General features: G+C 35.6%; 1 protein-coding gene across 7 annotated transcripts in view; it reads right to left on the reverse strand.

Moving 5' to 3' along the window:
* Positions 1-15,526: 15,526 nt before the first annotated feature.
* Positions 15,527-21,891, reverse strand: part of ERBB4 (erb-b2 receptor tyrosine kinase 4) — a 1,035,063-nt gene continuing 1,028,698 nt past the window's right edge. For all 7 annotated transcript variants that reach the window (XM_074312694.1, XM_074312715.1, XM_019727015.2 and 4 more), the window contains 2 exons: positions 20,890-21,187; positions 15,527-17,545 (listed from right to left, as the gene is read on the reverse strand). In XM_074312694.1, the coding sequence (XP_074168795.1) occupies positions 17,100-17,545; positions 20,890-21,187 (744 nt within the window). In that variant the 3' untranslated portion in view covers positions 15,527-17,099. The remainder of the gene's footprint in view (positions 17,546-20,889; positions 21,188-21,891) is intronic.

The raw sequence follows: 21,891 nt of genomic DNA on the forward strand, positions 1-21,891 counted from the left end.
GAGCAGGGGTGTCCAAACTGCAGCCCGCGGGCCAACTGCGGACCGTGATCCATTTTTTATTGGCCCACAGCAAATTCCAAAAAATATATTTAGTTTACTTAAATAAACCAGGTGAGGCAATATGTACTTCATCTCGAGTGAGTGGCCCAGCTGTTTGTGTATTTTACCAAATGTGGCCCTTGGTGAAAAACGTTGAAAAAAGTTTGGACACCCCTGTCATAGAACATCGAAGGATAATGCTCACCACCCTCTCCCTCAAACTTTGGAATGGGGTGGGAGAGGGGTAAGCAGGGATTGCAATCACTGGGTTGCATTCCCATTCGACCCCCAAACATGTCAACACAGAGTTAGTATATCAGGTCTTGTTGTTCAACGCTTGTATGTTTCCAGGGGAGCCTGGAAGCGTGCTTGACCCTTGGCTAACCTCTGGGAATATGTCCCTCAGACTGCTTTTTATGTTATTAATTGATGCCGTTGTTATGTACATGTGGAGCAGTGGGGCGTGCTGTACCAGCTTGTCAGGACTTGTCAGGATTGAGTTTTGCAAACATGAAGATTGGTGATGTTCCTGGTTTCACTGTTGGGATTCTGATTTTCAGTTACCGTGGTTGGTTGTTGCATAGCAGGATGTACCTACATGATCAGTCCCCCATAAAAAACCTTTGGATCCTGACACTTGAGCAAGCTTCCCTGGGCAGAGACACTTTGCATGCCATCTCTACATTTCCCAGTAGAGAGAAAAGTGCATCTTATATCATTAATAAAGGTGGAGGACTTGGAAGCCTGTGGCTGACTTCTCTGGACTCCTTCCAAAGCCAACATTTTTTCTGTTGCTCTTACTCCTTTTGCTATAATAAACCTTAGCTCTGAATACATCCTGTTACTGAGTCTTGTGAGTCCTCCTAGTGAATCAGGAAACTTCAGCGTGTAGTCAGACCTCCAAAGCATAACCTCTCCATTCCACCCACAACTCCGTGCCATCCAGTCCATATTGCCATTTCTGTTTCCTTCCAACATGACATTTGATATTTGTCTGGTATTCACCTATTTAACAATCTTACTGAGTAGCTGAATCTAAGATGCTTAGTTCCATGGACACCTCTTTTTTGTCTTGAGAGGAGTTGCACTCCACTCAGAGCTGAGAACCTTACTGAGACACCTAAACGAAGCAAAAGATTAATACTATGAACTGCAAAGTAGTATAAACAGTGGTCATATTTCTATCCTGAAGAAAAAAGAGAATGCCAGAGAGGGGCCCAGACAGAAGACTGTGAATATGCTAGTTGCAGAGAAAACCAACAGAAAGAAGCCCAAATGCCTAAGCTCCCAGAGGTTGCTTTGGTTCTTTTGGATCTTTGGTGTCAATTGATTTTAAGCAATTATTTAGGAGATGTAGTCACTGATGCTCACTGTCACCCATCTGATGGCTTCTTGTACTTGAAGAGTTATTAATTCCCTCCTCAACCTGTGTAAACCTGTGTCTCGGGCTGTGTAAACTTTGTTCCTTCTGCATTTTCTCCCAGGAAGTAATTTTTAGATCATCAAGCATTTGTTGAACATCGTTGAGATGATTTGAAATTTTGTATACTATGCTTCAGACATAAAGCTCCATTGGTAACATACATTTTAGCTATTGTTATAGACCTATCTACTGGAAAACCAACAACTACCATTTATATATGTTTCTTCTTTGCACATAGGCCATTCCCATGTCCTCTTCCTAGGACTATATCTACAGTTGAGAGAATAGACAAATTTCCCCGAGCCTTTAGATTCCTAGGAGTTTCTTGAAATGGGAAAATGGTGTGGGTGAGGGCATAGAGTAATTCTGTTTATTGGTCACTTGCAATTTGAAATCTATGAATCAAATTATAATAATGAGATTTCATTATTAAAATTACTAATTTGATTTATAATCATTTTAAAACAAATTTATTTCTTTTTCAGGAGACTAAATAATAAAAAAGAAAAGCAAATACTCTAACATGTTTTTAAAAAAATATCTTTAGCGTATCAGTTCATTTGGAACTTTTTCATTTTAACTGATTGCAAAATTTTCAGAAGGGCTATCATCTTTATTCCAAGAAACTTTAAATTCTCTCCACCTTATTCCTCTGTTTGACACTATCAGACCTATCTTCTAATATTTTCTCTTCTTTACCATAAAACTGAAGCTGTGCATCTACTGTGCAGGAAACAGCAAAGCACCTGATTAGGACTTTGTTACCTATTATTTAACAACAGTGACTGGACTGTTACCAAATTTAGTTAGAATGCCAATTCAATCTAGATCAATATTATAATCTGCAATGTCCTTTTGATTATGAATGGAAGATAATAAAAATATTTTTATTATATAATTATTCAACTATACAATCTTTAGTTAGCTCACACAATTAGATAACACTGGAACAAAAATTTATATTTTCCACACAATAAAGTTAACCCATCTGATTATTGGAGTCTTAAGTGCCTTTAGGATAATCACTACTTGACCGAAAGGAAAAATCTAGTATATAGCATGAGTGAGGTCAATCGTTTTTGGAGAATGTTAAGCGATTATGTTCCTATTGTTAATAGTAAAGTGCTTTTAAAATTGTCCTACAAAACAGCAGATTATATGTAACCTAGCAGATACCGAAATGCTGTTTTACCAGAATTGTAATGTCAATAAGCACAATAATTTTATTATTAATGTAAAGTTAAAAATTTTTCTTGAAGTAATGTAAGTACAGTTCCTCTCCTTCCTCCCCAGACCCCTTCTTTTTTCTCTGGAAACTCCAGGAGACAAGTGGGTACAAAGCACTGGGAGTTTGAAAAGCAGAATGAGCCAAGATAAAGTACATGAAGGCTGATAGGTCCTGAAGAGGTAAATGCACAGAAACTCAACATATGATAGCTCCTAGCGATTATGCAAAATACATAGTGTGCAAGACAGAAGAGAGAAAAGATCCAAACGGAAGACTGAAAAGAAGGCCTAGTAAAGCCTTACCAAAAAAAAAAAAAAAATGTAGAAGAGAACAGATCCACTTAGAAAGGCAGTATAGCCAAGACACAGGTGGACTTTGATCTCCTAGCTGTGTGACTTTTGTTAAGGAACTTAAAAATTCTGCATTTCAATTACTTTAACTAAAAAGGAGGAACCACGACCTCATGTGATACAATATTTCCCAAGTGTTGTCGTGACAGTTTTCAGATTATGGCTAAAAATTCAATGTTCCTTGTAGGAGCTTTGCTAAGCCTACACTCCAACGCCTTCCCTTATCGGGCCCCAACACTTATGGGTTACAAGGCCCAGACCCAACTAACTACAAGAAGCCCCAGATGCCAAACACCTTGGATGGCCTCTTTTTCCTTAGGTCAGCAGAATTATTCAAAATACTAAAGCTACAGGAAGCCTATGTAAACCTACCTACCTTTATCTGACTTGCCATTCATAAATTGTCTCCTATAGTTCCAACTTGCAATAACCCTTTCTCCAAGTGCAACCCCTTGTGTGGTCCTACATGGCAGCCTTCTTACTACTTACAGAGCTGTAAGTAATAAAGAATTCTGCCTTTCATTTCTGTGGGGGTAATTTATTATGTCTCACCACCATCAGAACTCAATGACTGTAAAATAGAGCTTTTACCTTATAATTTATAAAAATTAAGGGAGATAATGTATGTGATGTGCTTAGCACATGACATGGCATATAAGTTGTGTTTTCTTCCCCCCTCCCACAATTTTGTACCAAGTGAGGAACTTTTCTTCAGGCCACAAGATAGGAGACCTCCATAGTGCCATGGGGAACAGAACTAGGAAACAAAAAAATCTTGGCCTTTAAATTTATTTAGAAAAATATTGATTAGATAGAAACAATTCACAATATTCTTCCCCACCATTCTCACTTTCCAATCTATAAAACACTTCAGACCTGAGAAGGAAGAATTAAGATAAAGAGGAAAATTACAGATTCTAATAGGTACACATGAATAGAATCTGATTCTATTCATAGAAATATTATTTTCTTCTGTACCATCCCTTAGGTCAAGTACAGAAATGCAAATACTCAGTCAAACATTGAGAAGGGACTTCACAGAATCTTACTTGCCTTCAGATTGGGGGTAACAGGGTAGATGTATCAGCATGGGGAGCCTCAGGTAGTAGTAGTTAGTTTCATAGTAGTGTGAGCAAGCCAACGTTAATGTTTTAGAATGAAAAGGTCAAGAGATTTGCAGGACAGTCTGAGGACTAAGGTCACAAAACGGAATATGACAGTGGGCTATGCATTTGACCAAATGGCTGAATGCCAGATGGGAATTTAGACATCTCAGTGAAAGAAACAATAAAAGAATGATCGTTACCAACAATTAGATCTACAGTATATATTTTAATAGATACCACCACAGGTATCGGCAAAGGACTAGACATTTTCCTATGGCATAGTACTATATCATCCATATGTCAGAACAATTATGTTTATTCAATATCTGTGTGCTCCCACAGCTCCCTTGAAACTGGGCAGGACCAAGTGACTAGTTTTAACCAATTTACTGTGAACAGAAGCTATGTGTCCCTTCTGGGCTGTGGCAGGGAAAAATCCCTGTTTGACCCTCCAACATTCTTTTCTATGTTATGGTAATCATAGAAGTGACATGTTGAGATAGATGAGCCACAAGATGAAGCTAGTCTGGACTCCTAAAGCATCATTTGGTAGAAAGTGATCAGACCCACAGCAGACATAAGCTTTTATATGATAAGTCAATGATATTTCAGAGCAATTTATCATGGCTAAAGAATCTTGCAAACGTTTTTTAATGTAGGTCTCCAGAATTTAATGTTACTCCTGAGAGGAAATGATTGGGAAAACCTTAAATGGGCTAAATATATTTTGAATTAATTTGGAAAATTCCTTAATTGGTCAGTTTATGTTTTTTTACTTCTGGATAAACTGGAGATCTGGGAAAAACACTAAGTTTTGTTACAGAAAAATAAAATTACATTTATTGCACATCTAAGTTTAAATGTTTGAGGAAAAACCACACCAGCTACATCATTATTAATATTATTGGATATATACAGTTAACCCTTGAACAATGTGGGTATAAAGACACTGAACCCACTCAGTCAAAAATTTGTGTATAAATTTTGATTCCCTCAAAACTTAACTTGTGGAGAGATCCAAGATAGTGGAATAGAAAAACATTGTGCTTGCCTCATCTCATGAACACATCAAATTACAACAAAATATAGAACAATCAACCTGGCAAACCATCTGAAGTCTAGTCAAACAGAAGTCCAACAACTGCGAATATAAAGAAAAAGCCACGTCAAGACTCATAGGCGGGGCAGAGACACAGAATGAGCCCCACACCTGTGTGTAGCTGTTGAGAATCAGGACCAACATATCAGCTGCATTCATTCCCCCCAGAGGAGCAAGGGACCCCAGCCCCCGACACCAGGTTCCCTAGCCTGGAGTACAGGTGCTGAGAAGAGGAGTCCCACAACACCTGGCTATGAAAAACAGTGGGGATTCTGACTGTTTAGGTAGTTAGGAAGGCTGCAGGGAAACCCAGACATCATCTTAAATGACCCTACACAAACTCACTCGCTTCTAGACACTCACCTTGGGCTCCAGCGGAGGGGCGTGACTCAGGGAGACTTAGAGACATATGGGGGGCAGATTGAGGTGTGTGCCTTCGGGGTGAAGACTGGAGGACAGTCAGCATTTTCCCTGTGAGAGGGCCTCCTTCTGTGCAGGCAGCAGGCAGGCGCCATCTTTCCTATGTTGAACCCACCCCTCCAGCCAAATACGAATCTGATTGGCCCGATGAACTCTGCTGTTCCAAGCTGCAGACTCATTGGGAACCTACCCCACCCAACTTGCTCACCTGCAGGGCACTTTCTCGGCAAATGTTAAAGACATTTAGAGAATCCTAAAAACAGCAAGAGAAAGGCAACTAGTAACTTGTAAGGCAGTTCCCATAACGTGGTCAGCTGATTTCTCAACAGAAATTTTGCAGACCAGAAGAGATTGGCAGGAAATATTCAACATAATGAAAAGCAAGGACCTACAACTAGGACTATTCTACCCAGCAAGATTATCATTTAAAATTGAAGGAGAGATAGAGCTTCCCAGACAAGAAAAAGCTAAAGGAATTCATCACCACTAAACCGGTATTACAAGGAATGTTAGAGGGACTTCTTTAATACAGAACAACAACAACAAAAATAATAAAATGTCAATAGCTACATATCTATCAACAATTGCTTTCAATGTAAATGGATTAAATGCTCCAATCAAAAGACATAGGTGGGTTGAATGGATAAGAAAACAAAACACTTAATATGCTATACAAGAGACTCACTTCAGATTGAAATATACACACAACAAAAAGTAAAGGAATGGAATAAGATATTTCATGAAAATGGAAAAAAAGAAAGAAAAAAAAAGGTGGGTAGCAATACTTATACTAGACAAAAGAGACTTTCAAACAAGAGCTATAAAAAGAGACAATGAAGGACTGTGTAATCCCACTTCAGGGTATTTATCTGTAAAACAAAACAAAACAAGATGCTATCTCAATGTGACATGTGCTTTCATATGTTCATTGCAGCATTGTTTACAAAGGCCAAGAAGTGGAGGCAGCCTGGGTTTCTATTGATGAATAAATATAAAAAGGGGATGGTAAGTATATACAATGGGATATTTCTTGGCCATGGAAGAGAAAGGGTTCTTGCCATCTGCAGAGTGTGGATGGACCTGGAATATGCTGTGCTGAATGGAAAATGTCAGACAAAGAAAGACACATGTAATGTGACTTTGCTTATATGTGGTATCTATGAACAAAATTAACAAACAAAACAGAAATGAACTAAGAGATACAGAAAACATTTTAATGGTTGTCAGATGGGAGGGGGATTGGGAGTGGGGTGATAAAAGATTAAGGGATTATGAAGTATAAATTGGTCATTACAAAGTAGTTAGTGGGCATGTAGGGTATAGCATAAGGAACATAGTCAATAATATTGCAATAACGATGTAGGGTGTCATGTGGGTACTAGATTTGTTGGGGTGATAGATGGGAGGGGGTTAGGGGCAGGGTGAAAAAAGTGAAGCAATTAAAAAGTACAAATTGGTAGTTACAAAGTAGTCATGGGGATATAAAGTAATTAGGGAATATAGTCAATGATATGGTAATAACTATGTATAGTGCCAGGTAGGTACTAGATTGGTCAGGGGGTAACTTTTTAAATTATATAAATGTCTAACCACTATATTGTACACCTGAAATTAATATAAAGTAATACTGAATGTCAAATGTAACTGAAAAATTAAAAAAAAGGGTAAAGGTGAAGGGGAATAGGGGGTCCAAATTTCCAGGTATAAAACAAACAAGTCATGGGGATAAAACGTACAGCATAGGGTATATAGTCAATAATATAGTGATAGTGTGGTACGGTGTCAGATGGTTGCTGGACTTATCATGGTAATCACTTCTTTAGGTATGTAAATGGTGAATAACTATGGTGTACACCTATAGCAAATATAAAATCGTACGTTAGCTATATTTTTTATAAAAATCTTAAAAATTAAATTTTATCTTCAAGATATTGTATGATATGCATATGCTTCTTGCATTAGGAACCAGTTGGCAGATAATAGACTATGTCTTGAAAGTTTGGGGTCTTTATTTTATTTTATGTTTAAAGGAGGCAGATAACTTGGACTACGCTATTTCATAGAATACTGTAGTTATCTTGGAAATGTGAGAAAGTAGGAACAGAATTACATGATGGGTATTTTTCTTTTAAAATATCTATGGGTAACTTGCAAGAGCAGGTACTTCAATATTCACATGTCTCATGTGTACCATTTGGTTTACAGTCTCCTGATTGCTATCTTGTGCTGAATTGTTCTGTTTATAGCTTTAAAATTGCTATCTAGGTGACAGTCTTCTGTTTCTAATCTTAAGATGGTTGTCTAGTGGCTTTGCTCCCCATGGTTTATCATGCAGCTTGATAATACTGTGGAGGGAAATACAATTAGCTAACTATGCACCTGCTCAGTTTACAATTTTATGAGTGTAACTTGTAGTATGATAAAGATCTTGTGGCTTGTCGTGAAATCACTTGAAAATAGAAATTCTGCATGAAATTCTTCTATATATATATATGTATATACATATGTATATATATATATACACATATATAGTCATATATTTTCTCTATATATATGTGTGTGTGTGTGTGTATACATATATATATATATATATATATCTCCAAAGGGCTTAAAAAGTTAAGCAATTGTGAATTCAGGAATCTTAGCGTGCAAAGCAGAAGAGAATAGCTAAAATCTAATTTTGACATTTATTTTAACTTTCAATTTTCTGTTCTATTATACACTTACCTCACAGCTTCTCCATATTTTTTTTTCCTCTTACCATCATCATTTTAATTGAAGTTTGATAATTGGTTCAGGATCAGATTCTATACTATGTTTCAGAATTTGTTTCTTGTGGCCATTTAGCATGTAATGAACCTTAGAAAATTTATCAAATTTATTTTGAATTTTATGTGAGGTTTCACTTCTATTAACATTATATATAACATTGTTAGAGAAAAGCATAGGTATATGCCGTAGTCTCTGATATATGTAGGGTACAAGTGGTGCCTTTACAAAATAGATTTATGAGAGAAACACAACCAGTGGGCTTTCCAGATAATTATTTTTAAAAATCTTTTTACTTGTATGTTGCACTTATCTTTTTAAAATAAAAGTAACCTGATTCTCCATCACGAATGAGTTGCTTCTGGATATGAGAAATTGAGGTGAAGAAAAAAAATTGCTAAAAAATATTAATGGTTTTTGGATATAACCTACCAAATATTTTTCTTTTTCTTTTCTATTTTTTTTTAATTTCCAAAGGAACAAACCAATCACCATTAATTAAGCATAATTTGCACAGATGAGTAAGTCTATACACATCAATAAGCATATGAGCTAGATGGTAAAAATAACCCAAAACACCCAAAAAACAAAAAATACATGTGGAATGTATCATATTTCAAACAACAAAAGAGCCCCTAAGAATAATTAATGAGATTTATAAATATGGGTAAAAATAAGCTCATTTCACATTTTTAGATTATTAAATCTAGAACAAATATTTATTTTCCCCAATTGGTTTTTCTTAGAACAAATTTCTGACACAAGAGAATATTTGTTTCATATTTTATTGAATTTCATTTATATTAAATTAAAAATATATTTCTGACAGATTCATGTAACAAAAAAGCAGAACAGTTTTCAAATTGTTCAGCTAGGATGATCAGTACGGAATGAGGCAAAGCAGGTCGCATTCTATAATTGCCTTGTACAGGTACAATTCTTTCCCAAGAGCCAAGAGAGGATCCTTGAGAACCAACTGAAAAGCTTAATTACAGAAATTTAAAATATTGTTTGTCCCTCATTTTCAAATCACAACAGAAACTGGGGGAAGGAAGGGAGAATGGGGTGAAGGGCTAAAGGAGAAAAATGAATAAGGGAAATTATACTAAAAAATATACCTAACATTAAAAAAGTTAGTATGTGTTAAGTGCATAATCCTTCATAGATAAAATAGGAAAAAAATCAAAATAACATTACACAACACACAATTGGCATATCCTATTGTGTAAGCGAGTGCAGAGGTTGAACACGTCACAATAGTGCTAAACACAGAATCACAAGTAATGTCAAATGATAACTTCCAACCAAAAAGAAACAATCACAAGCCAATTACTTATATACAAATCAACTCTAAAGACAATTATGTTCCAAATAAAGATGTCCACCAAAGAAAATCAAAGCAACATTATTCTTATTTACAAATGCAACTAGCCATGTCTTTAACAAGCTATAAAAATACTATTCACATTTTCAAACATACAGTAGTATTTTTTGTTTGTTTCAAAAGGCAGCTAACTTTGAACACTGGGATTTAAATGAAACATTTGTGGCTTACCAACTATGTTGGTAAGGGCTTTGCACCCCTGTCCTTTGAAGATACTTCACAAGAGAGAGGGCTTGTTTTCTGTTTACAAGGTAAGAACATACGGAAATGAATACAAATGTATAAAATACCGTAAGTCTCTATCTTTTCAGTAGAGGGTCTCCCTTTATCACTTGAATTGATCTTAGTCAACTCTTTTGATGCGTGTGTGAGATGAAAGTTTGAGAGAAGATTTAACATGACATTATTATTATTATTATTATTATTATTATTATTTGTGCTATGAAATGTCTTGCAGATTGGTCTCATTTTCATTTCATCTTGTTACAGTGGTGCTCAAGAAAGATCAAGGACTAGTCATATCATGAGAAAAAGCAGTTTTGACATGCAGCAATGTGAGTTCCTGGTGCTTAGACTATGAGATGTAGACACATCAGCCAGTGAGGTGTGCATTCAAAGTTAGCTGCCTTCACACAGCTGCTCAGCTTAATAATCGACCCATTTAACAGCAGTACCAATTTATGCTACATATTTCAAAGTACCTTACTTTAAAAGAACAGCGTACGTATCTAACATTTAGAAAATAACTTTCGTAGTTGAGTACTGGAGTAATCCCAAAAGGGTTCTTGGAGTGCTATGGTGTAGTCCCCTCACTCCCCCTCCCAGCCCCTGAGATATCCAGAAATATACAGGAAAGTGACTTTCACATTAGGGAAAAAGTACAACCCTTCATGAACTAAAAAAATCTGGAAATGATCCTCGAAAAGCAGGTTATGCCAATATAGAGGAGGTATGATTTGCCTTCCTTCAAAACGGCTACAGGCCTGGGAGAAACATCTACACATCAGGAATAAAAATAGCAGTAAAGGCAAAGTGGTTTGGACACGTTAAACTATTGCCTACAGGTATGAAAGTTTGTTTTCTTATATTTGTATATTTGTACAAATATAACCACTTCTCATGATATGGGTAAAACTCATTTGAGCATTGAAAGAAAAACGTCCTTGGAGAGCAAAATAGAGAAAGAATGGCACCCTATTATTAGACAACATGGATTTTCATTACAGCAAAACTGTACTGATTATATATTTCTTTGATGGATGAATGAACCAATAAAGGATTACAGCTGGTTCTCAAAGCTGGGTAGCCTTTACCTTCATGATAATAAGACTCTTCATTTGTGAAAGAAAATACAGCAGCTATAAAATATTTGTGATCAGAAATAAAATAAGATAAATAAATAAGTTAATTTGCTGGCAAAACTAAATTCTTAGTTATATGTCAGGTTTTTATGAAAACATTCAATCTAAGACATACCAAGGGCACGTACACATATATGAGTTTCAAGATTCATTGCAGGGCTGACTCGCAATTCTTACAGAGAATAACATTGTAAAGGAATTGATCTTCATGGAAAGACATCATTTTAATATCCTAAAGTATACTCTGTGCAGTAATTTATTTGAGAAGTAATTCAAATAATGTCCAAATTGCTAGAATCTTTTATGGAAAAGTCAAGCATTTGAGGGCAGCGGTTAAGTCATTATTTCACAAAGCAGGGTGTGGGACCTCAGAGATCCGCTATGGCTTAAGAGAGGTACAGCATCCAGAGGAGCACTCTGAGCTAGAGTGGTAGAAAAGTGAAGAGAATGGAGACAGGTGTGCCAACAGGAAAATAAATAAGGGTGGTATTATCCTCTAAGGTCCAGAGAGAAATAAATTTTTCTGTGATTCCTAACAAGATAATCACTTACTTGCAAAACCGACTGTCAAAGAGTATTTTCCAGGGGACGCACATGAATACCCCCATGAAATTGCGGCTTAAGTCTTTCCAGCTTGTGACTAGAAAAACATTTTCTTATGCCCAAAGTATCACCTGGCTGGGAAGAGTTGAGGCAGGGGTCTGCAAAAGTGACACATCCTACATTTTTTTTTCACCTCTCCAAAATTATGGGGACTTCAATACAGCATTTAAAATTTCTACTATTTTATGGAGAATTTTCTTTTAATGGAAAGAACAAAGCAGCTATGGTGTTAAAAGCCATTTGTTCACACAAACACAAGGTTTTTCTGACCCAATACGGTGCCTACAACAGCTTCATATTTGCAACTGTAGAGAGAACTCATCTTTCAAAGGCATTTCTGGGATCAGAAAATATATATTAATGTTACCCAGAAGTATAAAAGCTGGCCCCATTGTAATATCAGTAATTTTGAGGTCTCCACTGACACTGTTATTTAAAAATCACACCCAATCTACTTCTATATGTTATTTGTTCTTAAGCAAATGACAATCAGGAAACATAAGTCCGCCTTCATGTGTCTATGTGGATACAAGGCTGTCTTTCAAAATCCATATATACAAAGAGAGGCACAGCAGAATTCTCTGTCCATAGCATATAAAGAAGGGGATTTATTTGGCGTTTTTAACAACTAGCAGCTTATGCTCATGGGTTTATCATTGACCCTATTAAAAAGCATCAGACTAATAACTGGAGACCAAAATAATGGAGATACAACAGTTTGAAATGCTTGGTTTATTTAGCATTTATTTATCAGAATATTGTTAACTAATTCCTCGGTTTTGTCTTTGGAAATGAGAGGTGTCATGGAAAAAGAAAGAACGTGTCACAAATGTACTTTGTTTGTTTACTAAATGGCACCATTCATTCTTTGTCTCTGCATAAGGTAATAGAACACTTACATTTCCCTTAGTTCATTATGAAGACCTCTTACTTAACGTCATGAGTGACATATTTGCCTGTGAACTATACAGGGTGGTGTTTGCAAAACAGATTTTAAAAAAAAAATTCTCTTTACACTTAATACATTTAAAGTATGATAAAGGAGTAAGAGAATGAAGAACAAATTAATTATAATGCTTTAAAGCAAGTTTTCAGAAGTGGAACCAGCTCTCTGTATGTGCCTACTTTCAGTTAAACCTAACGAATAACAATTTTAAATGGCAAACTTATGTTTTTACTATGCAAAATCCATCCTACATTTTCACAACCTGCATTTTATTTTGTTACATTATATTTTGTGGTTAATTTTCTAGTTTAATTTATTTAATAGTATTAAAATTATTTAATGTCTGATAACCTACCTAAATCTACATCTTACAGCATTACCATGGTTTTGCTCAGTTATGTACATGCTTTCGTGATCACCTTTTCTATTACCTTATGAACTACATACACTAGTTAAATAATCAACATTTATAGATGGATGAATAATTCAAGTTTTGAAATAAAGGTTAGATAGCTCTCAAAAACTTATATTTACATCCTTCCCTGTCAGGCTTAAACAATTTAATTTTTCTTTTCACCCTTGACACTTCAAGAAGCACATTCATAGCCCCTCCAACTTCATGTAGCAGCAGAACCTTACGGTCCGTACTGCTTTGTACTTGGCATTGGGAATATGCATGATCTCCATGCCATGTCCTGCCTTTACAAGGTATTAACACACACATTATAATGCTTAGAACACTATGTCTTCTCTTAAGCTACCGATACTCAGTCATTCTTCTCGATCTACTAAGAAAAATCTCATATTTTTAGTTTGTGTCTTTTTAATATAATTCGAGTATTGCATTACTTCTGTTTTTAATGCTATTTTAAGATTATCACTTGAGAAAGAACTCTTATCCTAACCTGTGCTACTAATATTCAGAAAGCCAATTGCTGCTCAGCAGTCCACGCACCTCTTCTTGGTACAGGATGCTTTGTGGTTCTGAGTTTACCCTGGTTTAGAGACATCTTTTCTCACCCCCCTAAGAACTGCTTCTTTAAACGACCATTTAGTTACACAGTTTTTCAATATCCAAAAACAAGACTCCCCAAGATAGGTATAAACTACAAAATTGGGTGATGAAAAAAAAAGTCTGTATAATTTTGATATTAATTTTTCTCAAATTACTTAACTGATTCTGAATATTTGTACTGGTATCTCTCACCTCTGGAATCAATATTCTGATACACTTTGGAGGCTCTACTTAGCCTTTTAAAATTTTGCTCTACTAGGTTGAATAAATTATTCTTTGTGACAAATGAAACTATTTTTTTTGCTCCCTCTCACACATTCTGAAATATGTTTTCCTAGGGGGACAAAAATAAAACAAAAGAGAAACCCTAAAACTACTGAAATCAAATATGTATTACATAAAACAATGAAAAAGGAACAGTAAAATGGAGCTCTTGTGAAACATTTTGAGTCATTTTCGATTATACTTGTATCTATCTCCAGTTAGTAGTGGGAGATTACCTGTTATGTAAGGGTCTTGTGTTCTTAGAATGAAGACTACATTCGCTGAATGCATTTCTAGTACCTTAACAGGAAAAAAAAAGTTCCTTTTTCAAAATAAATGATTGTGCTTTCCATATCACAATAGAAACATATGAATATCATAAATCAGAAATCAAGTTCTAGTATCCAATAAGTGTGCTATCAGTGATGAGTTGGAATGGGTTTATCCAGAAGAGGAGGCTTATATCCAAATTTTCATAAGTACTGATGTGAGGTCTCCTTTTCCTGGACACTCCTCTGAATAGGTAGGAGAGCTCTGAGCTGTTAGGCTATGGCCCGTGACTCATTCTGTATCTTCAACCTTGGGAAGTTCATGGTTGAACTTTACTAGAAGGGATCTCACAAATCACTCCCTTGCTATTCCTCACTCTTTTAGCTTACATCACTTCTCATAATTTAGGACAACAGCAACCCCAATGCCTTCAAGGTTCTTGGCCAAAGACCAACATCAACCATTGATTTAATGATCAAGTTAGAATCCAGATAGGCTAACAAGCCAATGATGCAATATTCTACTAGATCAGTTTGTGTTCAGATGATAACATTGAAACTATCTTATATGTCAACTTCAGTAATTTTCAGGATGTTTAATTCATGTCCTAAATGAGTTCAGTGGAGATCTTTTAACAAACAGCTGATTTTATAATAACTGATCACAAAAATTCCCTATCTTATTCTTTGAACTTATGGAGGAATTCAAATATAATTCCAAATAATTACAATTTTTAAGTTAGGAGTAGTATTACATTTACCTGGGTATTCACCCATATAACACAGTGTGTTTAGTAGACTCTAAATAAATATCAGTTGAAAAAAAAAAAAGGAGTTGAGTGGATGGATGGATTTACTTTTTCAAAATAGGCAGAAACACAGATTTCTTTGCATTTTTTTCTCTAAACTCTCTTTTACCAATGGAGAATTTATATATATATATATATATATATATATATATATATATATATATTCACACACACACACACATATGTATATTAGATGACAGATTCAAATTTGATCCTAGACAAGTGAGACTTTTATCCAGTTTTCCTAATTACTGACCTGAGGTTCCCGTTTCCTGGAGACTCTCATTCCTACCATTTGTTCCCATTGCTCATCTTAACTCAGCAGGTATTCTTTAAAAATGATACATAATAAAAATGGATCTAGAACTAGGATGTTGTGTTTGAAGAAAAAGAATTCTTATATAAAGTATCAAAAGATTAGTCTATTGGATATTAAAATAATTACATGAGAAGATTTTTCACGTTTATTTACAATGTCTGACTCAAGGACCTATCTATAAGCTGTGAATGCTTGTGTATTTCTTTTTATTATACTAATTTATGTGCAAAGAGTTACCTTCCACTTAATATAAATAGAGTATCATACTAGAAATCCCATGGAATTCAAGCTAATCCTTACTTGCAGTCCTTAATATGCAGTATACAAATTGGACAGCTTACAAATAACAAATGTGATGTCACATGTTAATAATGTGCTGGCCCTCTCACCATAATCCCTGGATACTGTTCCAAAGTTCTAATTTGCTTGTTTTGGCATTTCTAGTCATTTTTTACCTTAGCTCTTTTAAAAAAATGTACTCAAGTTAGTTATTTTGCTGGTTGCTTCCATATTGATTCATTCAAAATCCAAAATGGAGTTCAGAAAGAGAACAAATAAAATTATAGCTTAAGTGCAAACTACATTTCTGAGTATATGCCAGGTAGACATACCCAATCCAGTGTGTTTCTTCCAGTTCAATGGATTTCCCATTGGCTCACCCCTGAAAAATGTCAGTAGTTTTCATAAACCACAGAGAATTGTCTCTTAGTTTCCCTTGTACGTGAACATTACCAACTGCTTATCAAGTACTGCCATTTATGGAAGAGAAGAAAACATTAAAGAATGTAAATGAATGGGGGGGGGTACATATTCAATAGTGTAAAACACTAAAGCTAAATTTGATGCTACATTTAATTAATATCTTGGCCTCCTCTTCTAATTTTAGACTGTATATTTAAAATAGCAGCCATCTCACTATATTAAAATATTTCTTTTTAAAATTCAGTCAATTTATAGCAACACATAAGAAGCTTAGATGTAACAGTCTTTGCAGTTACAAATTAAATGCAAAAATAGGAAAGAAGTAATACAAATGGACAGAACAAAGAGGGGTAAAAGTGAAAAGAAAAAACAAGAAAGCCCTCCAAACATAATTACTAGTTATAGCTTTGATGCAGGCTTAAAATTAATGAAAGCTGAGTTGTCCATTCTTGCTTGTCAGGATAGAAACTGTTGAAGAAAGAAACTGGATTCTCAATCTCAGTTACTATCACATGTTATAGAAAAGGTTATCCTTTTATTCTAATGGAAACTTTATTAGGACTTCCAGGGATGCTGAAACTGTACACGTCAGTTCCTGCAGATCGGAACAGATAGCATGGGTCTTTCAAAGACTGCATTTTTAAAAAAATAGAAAAAAGGTTAAAAAGAGGAAAAACAAAAAAGGTGAGAACTAGTTTGACAGCGGGCGGTACTGCCTTATATTTTTCTGGTCCTTCTCTCGCTGTTCCAGTCTCCTCACCAACCCATGCAGAGAAATGAAGAAACAGTGTTGTTTTTCCTGTCTTTCTCTTTCAGTCCTTCCCTCTAGTGTTCAAGTTAGATAAGCACAGAACTATCATTGCATCTCTATATCTTCCACTGGGAAGTTTCAAAACTACTGGCCTTGGGAATAGAAGGAAGACCATAAGAGAAAGAGAGGTGGCAGGGCAATTGGAGTGGGCATGTCTTTCCACCTTAAAACCACTATTGAGTTTACACCACAGTGTTTCGGTGTCTGTAGGGTGGAGGCGGCAGCACAGTGCCTGGCTTCAGCGAGAACTCAGAGAGGTATTCAGGATTCTCTGCCACAATAGGCCGAATTCGTCCATTTTGTTTATAAAAATATTTTGTGCTGTACTCCTGCAGGTAGTCTGGGTGTTGAAGGGTGCTGCGAGGTGGCAGGCTGTGGTTCCAGTAGTCAGGGTTGTCGAATGCTTTCTTGGCCTTCTCCTGCACGGACAGTATGTTGTTCTTCAGATACTCGGCATTCCCCAAGGCGCTGGCGAAGGTGTTGAGGTACAGTGGCTCATTCATGTACTCATCCTCTGCCTTGGGCGGACCGTTGGAAGCATTGTGATATTCGGGATTATCCAAAGCTTGAAGGTCTCCATTTTTTCTCCGAGAAACAAAAGGGTTCTCCTCCACAGGGTTCAGATATTCTGACAGAATATAAAATATATCAGTTAACATCGACTTTCCGGAAAAGGATAATCAGACCAAGGGTACCCTGAATGGCTAGCTTGTTTGTCCAGAACAATAGAGACAGGGATTTGTTTTTATGAATTCACACAAAAAATATTTTGTTGATTAGTACTGCCATAAAAAAATTAAAAAAAAAGGAGTAAGTGGGCCTAAAATGTTAATGATCAAAGAAGACACCAACGAGGCCAAGATCAGAGTTCTTCTCCCCTACATACTTCCAGTTTACTTCTCACTGCACTTGACTTTCCTATATGGGGGGGGGGCAGTTTTTTAAATGTTTCTGTTTTCTAAAAGTCAATAAACTTTGTTGGAATATAAAATAACTTATCAGGGTTAAAGGTCAAAACCTTTAAATGTAGAGAAATAGTAATTTTTGAATATTGTAAAATCAAAATGTCTGTGGTTTAATTCCATGCCAAGATGAATAGCTGAAGTGAAGAAATACCATTTTTAGTCTGTATGCTTTACTGTGATATCTATATAGCTAACAAGGATTTGATGACAGATGTTCCCCAGAAAGCTTAATACATAGGTAAGGAAACATCTAAGAAACAACTCAACTAATAGAACAAATTTGATAGATATCTAACATGCTTCACAACATATGCTTAACAATAAAGTATAATTATAACAATTTCCAGTGGCTAATCATAATCACAAAATAGCAAACAATGAGTTTGAATCATATGTAGTATTACTATTTTATACGTTGAAAATGATCATATAGTGGTCATTTTGCATGATTCAATCCAATAAATTTACCTAGCATAGGTATTAGCCCAGAATTAAAAAAAAATACTGCTAATTAGTGCTTCTCTCTTCAAGTTTAATTCCATCCCTCTGTCTATAATATGGCTATATATAGATATATATACACATATATAGTAGATACTCTTTTTGTCCTCTCTTTTAGTATATACACAAATGGTACATTAACTACTCCTATTTTGGTGTTGGGGTAGGGAATGGGCACAATTGTTTGTTGAAATGCCACCATTCTGAAATAAACTTTCTATCCTTTATAAGTGGATTGACATGTAGAGAGAAAAACTCATCAACTCGTGCTGTTTTTCCCTGGATATAGGTCGACTGGATATAGTTAAATATTTAGCATCATGTGCAAATTAAAAGATAGTAATGGATATCTCACCATCATATAAATGAATTACAGTTCAATAATTTACAAGGCACTATCATTTCATCCTTGCATTAATCCTGTAAAAAAGGAAGTGCAAGCTATATTTTTTTCCAGCTTTATAAATGGAAAGCAGATTCAATGAGGCATGAAGGATACAATTAGTAATGAACTAGAATTCAGACCCTCTAATTCCTAGTGAGTAATTATCTTGTTGTACTGCACTGTTTATATTATTGTCTGTACAGGAGGAGTAGGGTGAACTCTACACTTCATAAAAAGTTTTAATTTGAAAGGGTCTCAAATCTACTGCCATTTTAAGGAAAAAATGGATAAAAACCTTATAAGGGAGCCAGAATTTGTTTTTCCTTATCAGATTCCTGAACTTCTTAATTAAAAATATAGGAATACCTATACTAAAATTATCTACTTTCTGAGAACTAGACTAGAGTAGGACAACCTTCAGAAACTTGGGTCTCTTACTTTTCAGAAACAAAATATGGGGATGCTCTAAGTGTGTGTATATGGCTGATTTACCTTTTTCATAGGTGTCTCATGTGATCTTTTCTCAAGGCAAACTACTTATGATCCTAATGCAAACCTGGGTAGCCATGCAATTATATATACAAGGATAACTTTGTGGTTGATTTGAGAATCTTCCCAGAGAGTGCTCTACTTTCAAGAGGATCTCACAAATTTTCTCAAAGCCTACATTTGTGTCACTACTGGGCTACTCTAAACATCACACATTACAACATAAACATATAAAAGGAGAGATAGAGAAAGAGAGAGATTAATCTACTTTTAAATAGGTTATTTACAATACATATTTAAGGGTCCCTAAATCATACTTGATAAAAGTGAATATAACTATATATTAAAGGACATAATAAGCCCTCATACAAAATATTAAAATATAGTTTACTGTTGACACTGAAGACTGTAAGACACAATCATCAATTTTTAATAACAATCATGCATCTTCTCCTTTTTGTGATGCTGTTAATGTAGAAGGAAAGAGGATCTTTCAAAATTGAAATGTTATTTGATTAGAGTGCTTAACATTTCTACTACTAACTTTGTACAGAGGTGCCCTTCATCCATGAGGGACATGTTCCAAGTCCCCCAGTGGATGCCTGAAACTGTTGATAGTATGGAACCCTATATATACTATGGTTGTTTTTTTTTCCTACACTTACATACCTTTTCACTTAAAGTACTTTACAGTCTTTCTTTGGCATATGAATCATCAGCACCACCATCTTGCACTTTTCAGCCATTATTAAGTAAAATAAGAATGACTTGAAAACAAGCACTGTCATACCCAGGCCGTCAATCTGATAACCCAGATGGCTTCTAAGTGACTAATGAGTGGGTAGTCTATACAGCATGGATAAACATCCCGGGGGGGATAGAACGGCATGGCATGAGATTTCATCATGCTACTCAGAATGGCACATACTTGAAAACTTATGAATTGTTTATTTCTGAAATTTTCCATTTAATATTTTCAGACTGACATTCACCATAGGTAACTGAAACTACTGAAAGCAAAACTGTTGGATAAGAGGGATCTACTATAATGTCATTGTTGTGCTTTGTAAAACCACAAACTATGAATATTTTCAAGACATGATGGTGTACATATAATTATATGTAGGGTTAGAACTTAATTTTTGAGATATGTCATATAAGAAATCATAATTTCCAGTAATAAACTAGGTCATTTAAATGACACCATTTTAGTGAATCAACCAAATCTTTTATTGGTGCCATTAAAAGCGTTGGACACTGTTGTCAACAATACCAGTCTTTATGATTTCTACAGTAAGTTGAATAAGATAATCGTTCTGAAATTGTGTGATATGCAACTTCATTCAGCTATTTCAATAAAGATATGTTTAGGTTAGTGCTTCTCAGACTTGACTATGTTTCAGAGAACCTGGGGATCTTGTTAAAATGCTCCTCCTTCAGGAGGAGCCTGAGATTCTGAGTTCTGAAAAGCCCATAACCAATGTGAATGCTGCATGAGTAGCTGCAGCAGAGGTCTTTTCTGGGTGAAAATGTTACATAGTCCAGAGGTTTGGCAATATCCCTTCTAAACTTTGCTGGTTTTGATGGGTGTGAATGTCAAGTGCCAATTATTTCTGAGCATCCTGATTGTACCTTGTTTGGTCTTGTCTCGCATAGGGGTCATGTACCCTTCTTCATCCAGCTCTCCTCGTGGGCTTCGTTCTGGGGCAAACACTGTGGGGTCAGCGCTGTATCTCTGGGTGCTGCTGTCCTCTTGGACATGGGGTGCCACTGGCTTGCGTAGGGTGCCATTGCAGCAGGAGTCATCAAAAACCTCGGCTGTAGCCCCCTGAGCAACTGGAGCTTCTGGGATAGTGCTGGTTGTCGCTCTGTATGGCACGGGCACCCCTTGTTCTGCAGCAAAACCCCCATCTCGGTATACAAACTGGTTCTGTCAATAGTGGAGACACATTTGGACAGAAGTTATTGTTAGGATTAGTTGTAAAACAATGAACATTAATAACCAAAGGGTTATGGAAGCTTGTCATTCAGGGAAAAGTCAGCTTTTTTTATTGAGCTTATTTTCCCTAATGGCTAATGGATTTGAGTTGCAGACTAAAAAACACCTAAAATTCTAATTTTTCTTAAACCATGGAAAAACAATTTGAAAATCTATATTTTGATTTTAATAAGAACCAACCACGTGACCTAATAAAAAAGTATTTCATGTTTTTTCCCCGCAATTGCCTATTTTTATATAAAATTCAAAATGAATTTTCATGACATATAGCAACATCATTAATTATAAACAGTTGCCATGAAGAACAGAAGCACAGTGATGGCATTGAAAGGTGATATTTCCTTATTGCATTCTATTTCGTAGTTCCTATGACTTTGAGTCTCCAGTACCTAATTGGAGACTCATCACTGAGATTCTGATATTTCAGCACACAGCCTATAATCATGGAAGTAAAGATAACCTCCTTACCCAGAAGCATAATTGATGAGCCCAGCTAAATCCTTCAGATAAAAATTGAAAGCTATTGTTGATGCATGATACCTCAATTATGGATTATCTACGGAAAAAAGACATCTACAAAGGCAGCTACACAATCTATAGCACATTCTTAACTCACTGTTGGCAAAGGCAAAATG

Source organism: Rhinolophus sinicus, linkage group LG01 (assembly GCF_036562045.2).
Source record: "Rhinolophus sinicus isolate RSC01 linkage group LG01, ASM3656204v1, whole genome shotgun sequence".
NCBI lineage: Eukaryota > Metazoa > Chordata > Mammalia > Chiroptera > Rhinolophidae > Rhinolophus > Rhinolophus sinicus.